Source organism: Contarinia nasturtii, unplaced genomic scaffold, assembly GCF_009176525.2.
Source record: "Contarinia nasturtii isolate CC-2019 unplaced genomic scaffold, AAFC_CNas_1.1 Cnas_scaffold_336, whole genome shotgun sequence".
NCBI classification, from domain to species: domain Eukaryota; kingdom Metazoa; phylum Arthropoda; class Insecta; order Diptera; family Cecidomyiidae; genus Contarinia; species Contarinia nasturtii.
This window is the reverse complement of record NW_022197691.1, coordinates 1-4,083: the sequence shown is the minus strand read 5'-3', so window position 1 is coordinate 4,083 and position 4,083 is coordinate 1. Positions and strand designations below refer to the sequence as shown.

The window sequence follows — 4,083 nt, the reverse complement described above, 5'->3', positions numbered from 1 at the left end:
AACATCCAAGCCGTCTTGTTGCCAAAGAAGACCGAAACCAAGAAAGCATAAATTCACTTTGAACATCAAAAAACAAAAAACGGCCCTTTTCAGGGCCAACAAACAATTTTTTATAAAGATTACAAAAATCAAAAATAATTTCTTTCGATAAAATAGAATTACGTCGTGGTGTAATAATTAGTATACAGCCCCATATTCAGCGACATGGACCTCCATATTCATTCCATCCATAATTATTGAAATATTTAATGTATTTTCATCCACTCGCTGATGAAAAATATATAGAAAGCTCAGATTATGTGTGTAATGCTTGTGCATGAAAAATTGTATGTATGTACAATGAAAACACGAGAAAAGTATATAACCATTTTCGAAACTTTATTATTTATAAATGAATGAATTTATTTATCAGTATTGGCATTTTTAAACATGGATATTCAAATTTTAATAATCTTAAATCTGTGTTTTTTTCTTTGTTTATAATAACGCTGAGACCCATTTACATTTATTTGACAGTCTTTGACATTTTACTCAATTTTAAATAAATAAATGATAAAAAAGTGTATATGAACAATGGATTATGAATAAGTTATTCATCAGACCTACTATATTCACCATCATATTCATCACTAAAGCGATCGCTTAAAACAGATAGAATAGAGTTGGCATCTTGATACACTTCCTTGCTCCCCGATCTTCTTACACATCTTTTACACGCACAAATAAAACCCCAATGCTCATGAAGTACTTCTTGACGACGCTCAGTGGGATGGAACAAATAGACGTAACTTATGTAAAGTTGAGCATTTCGTCTTACCCTTTTCTTTAGATAATAAATATGTTTTGCTCCCTCGTGTCTGTTAAAAACATTTGGATCACAGGAATGATTGAATAAAGATTGAATGAGGCCCAAGCTTGTTGAGTGCTCATCACCGAAGCAGTTGGTTTTTATAACAATACAATGATGAATTATTAAATGCCTAAGAAAATAGTAATCATCTCTGTATTGAAAGGCCTCAGCGATTTTCGGTATTTTCAACAGCATATTTTCAATTAGATAAACCATTTCGTGAGGTTTCTGCTTGTGGCTCAATAGTTCTTCGCACAAAGTGGCCCTTGACAGCTTAAAGAAAAACTCATACTTCGATCGTGAGTCATGAGTTGTACTTGGCAAGTCATCTATGGTCTTCAGCCATAATTTAACATGATTTCTGAGTGAATTTAAATCTAATTTGTCGTTGCGCGTGAATGTATCAAATGCTTTTAGCATTGAATGCAGTGGTAATTTCATCTCAAATTCAAGGGTTGTTATGAAGGTGTTACATTCCCATGCATGTACGTGGTTTCTTTCTCGGCAATATTCGTTGCAAAACACCACCTCTCTACATTTTTCACATGGAATGAAATTTTTATCCATTTCAAAGCACGTGGCGCATGCCCGAAAACTACTTTCTAAATGGTCAACTGTTCTTAGGTAGTCTTCTTCAACCAAAATAACGTCGTTAGGTCTCAAAGGAAACTTTGAAAGCATATGTCGACCAAATGTTCTGTCGTTCTTGATTGTTACCACATCGGCCAAAGGTGGATGGTCTTCATTAGCAAGAAAACTCAATTCCGTTGGTTTTTTCTTATGTTCAAGTTGAATTTCCAGAAAGCTTTCTTCATTTAGGCGAAAAATAACATCTGCCAGAAGTATTGCTAGTTTTGCCCGTAAATGTGTTGGGAATTTTGCTTCTTTTGCTCGATTGATTTCCATAAACGCTAGTTTGTTCAATTCCATTTTATAAAAACATGCGGCTCGATTTGCATACGCCAAGGCCATATCAGTGGATCCGTATTCTGCGTTTCGTAAACTTTCGTTGTAATACTTTAATGCTGTTGTTGGGCAATCAATCCTGTTTCCCATCCGTCGTGTTTCTTTTGCTTTTTCGACGTCTTTGCCATGGCAGTCTTCATCTAATGCCTCTAAGACATTGGCGAATTCCTGTAGTTTTTCTTCGCTTAGCGGGTAGTCACCAATATCAATAAATTTTCCATCTTTATCCTTTTTCCATAGTCTTTCCTTTAGGTCTGAAACCTTTGGATCACGTTTTGTTTCCTTTGAAAAGTTAGTTCTATGAATTTGGATTCTATGAATAACGAGAAATAAACACTTTTAGACATACCACTAGTTCAATAATTTCTTCGCGGCCTTCATATTCTGGCCACAACAGATTCACCCGTGTTCGTCGAAACCATTCAGTAAGAGGAAAAATAAATTCCCCGAAAGACATCTTGGAGAAATTATTATTGAGTAAATCGAATTGAGCAGTCACAAAAATAAATTCCTTTGCACAATTTTGTTTTGCCTTTTGCGTGTGTCACTTGTTACTTCTTTCAATAAATGTGCAATGTCACGTAGTTTTGGTTTAAAGGTTATGTTTGTGTATTGTTCAATCGATTAAATAGCACTGTGCTAAATGTTGTTCTAAATTATTAACATGTGTTGTCGCTTCAAAATTAGCAAGTGTTCTCAGATGAGTTTTCATTCATTTCTAATCAAACTCATTTTTACATTAAATCAATCATTAAAATAAAATATTTTATGTGAATATACTCAAAAATATTATCTCCCAACAAACTACAGAGCTTCTCATAGCCAAATTTATCTGATTAAATTCCAACCTAGAATAAAATTGTTTATTGCTCTACATTTCACAGGTATAAGTCACAAAATGTATTTATTATTTTTTATAAAATATTTAGAGAAAACTTTGTTTCATTTAGGTTTGCCTGAATTATCTAGATTAACCAGATATTATTACATGTCTCATTGAATACAAAACAAATTATATCCAATTAACAATCAAAACATCTTTAAAAATTGTAAGATTATATTCTATTCTTGTTAGCGAATAATATACAAACATGAGATAGAATCAATTCGTCAGTTTTTATCAGACAATATATTGAACTAACTGGTCATTTGAGCTGACAGTACGTTAGCCAGCTAAATGGACTAAAACAATAGAAGTTATTGTTTTAATGAACAATCACTTCTATTAAAACAAGAAAAGTGATTCATCATTAAAACAATAACGTCTATTGTTTTAGCCCATTTAGCTGGCTAACGTACTGTCAGCTCAACTGACCAGTTAATTCAATATATTGCCTGGTTTTTATTTTATTATGGTTTAAAATCATTCATGATGCCTCTATACAACGAGGGAAACAATGACATTTTTCGAAATCTCAATCAAACATGAGATAAAATCACAGAAAATTTCTCTATTTTTATTTAAATTCAAATTAAAAACTTTCTCAATGTTTCCATACAACCACTGATCCGTTGCGTTTTCAGTACAAAAGGTCTCACATATTAGAGCCAAATTCAGACAATTTAAAGAAAATAATGATTTGATTTCTACATAAATTTGAAGAGAAATGATAGATGAATTGAATTAAAACAAAAATGACAAAAATTAATGGAAGGAAATTAAAATTATTGCAATTTAAAAATAAATTTTGTTGAGATCAGAAGAAAATTTCTCGTTTAAGTAGTAATTGCAACGATTTGAAAATACAGATAACAATATTTGTATATTTTTTTCATAAATTCATTACTTCTTGACTGGAAAATTGCGTAAAATCCACATTTCAAAATGATATCTTTAATAAATTTTCGCAAAAACACAAAACGACTTCATCACATTTACACTAATGAAAATCATTGAACAAGTCATTTTAGATCGGTGCGTTCCGAAAGGAACGGTCCTAGTCAATGTACCAAGTGACGTGCATTGTGCCACTCATACGTTTGTTTACTGTCTACAATAAAGCAAATACTCAAAGCGAAATTAAAATGGCCGACTCAGCACCAGCCCCAGCACCAGCAGCAGCAGCCGCTTCACCAGCAAAAGCGCCAAAAGCCAAAGTTCCAAAAGCCAAGAAACCAGCATCGAAACCAACCCATGCACCAACCGCTACATTGGTCAACGACGCAATCAAAGCATTGAAAGAACGCGGTGGCTCATCCTTGCAAGCAATCAAGAAGTATATCACCGCCAACAACAAGGTCGATGCCGAAAAATTGGCTCCATTCAT

At 33.2% G+C, this 4,083-nt stretch overlaps 2 protein-coding genes across 2 annotated transcripts; one reads left to right on the top strand and one right to left on the bottom strand.

Moving 5' to 3' along the window:
- Positions 1–420: 420 nt before the first annotated feature.
- LOC116337895 (putative protein lysine methyltransferase SET5) lies at positions 421–2,420 on the bottom strand. The gene is made up of 2 exons (XM_031762841.1): positions 2,166–2,420; positions 421–2,098 (listed from the first exon to the last, which is right to left on the bottom strand). The coding sequence occupies exons 1-2, from the start codon at positions 2,271–2,273 to the stop codon at positions 590–592; spliced, it is 1,617 nt and encodes a 538-aa protein (XP_031618701.1). The 5' UTR covers positions 2,274–2,420; the 3' UTR covers positions 421–589.
- Positions 2,421–3,811: 1,391 nt separating this feature from the next.
- Positions 3,812–4,078, top strand: LOC116337896 (histone H1-II-like; the record flags this gene model as incomplete). The annotated part of the gene is made up of 1 exon (XM_031762842.1): positions 3,812–4,078. A coding segment is annotated over exon 1 (237 nt), but the record flags the coding sequence as incomplete, so codon positions are not given.
- Positions 4,079–4,083: the final 5 nt, after the last annotated feature.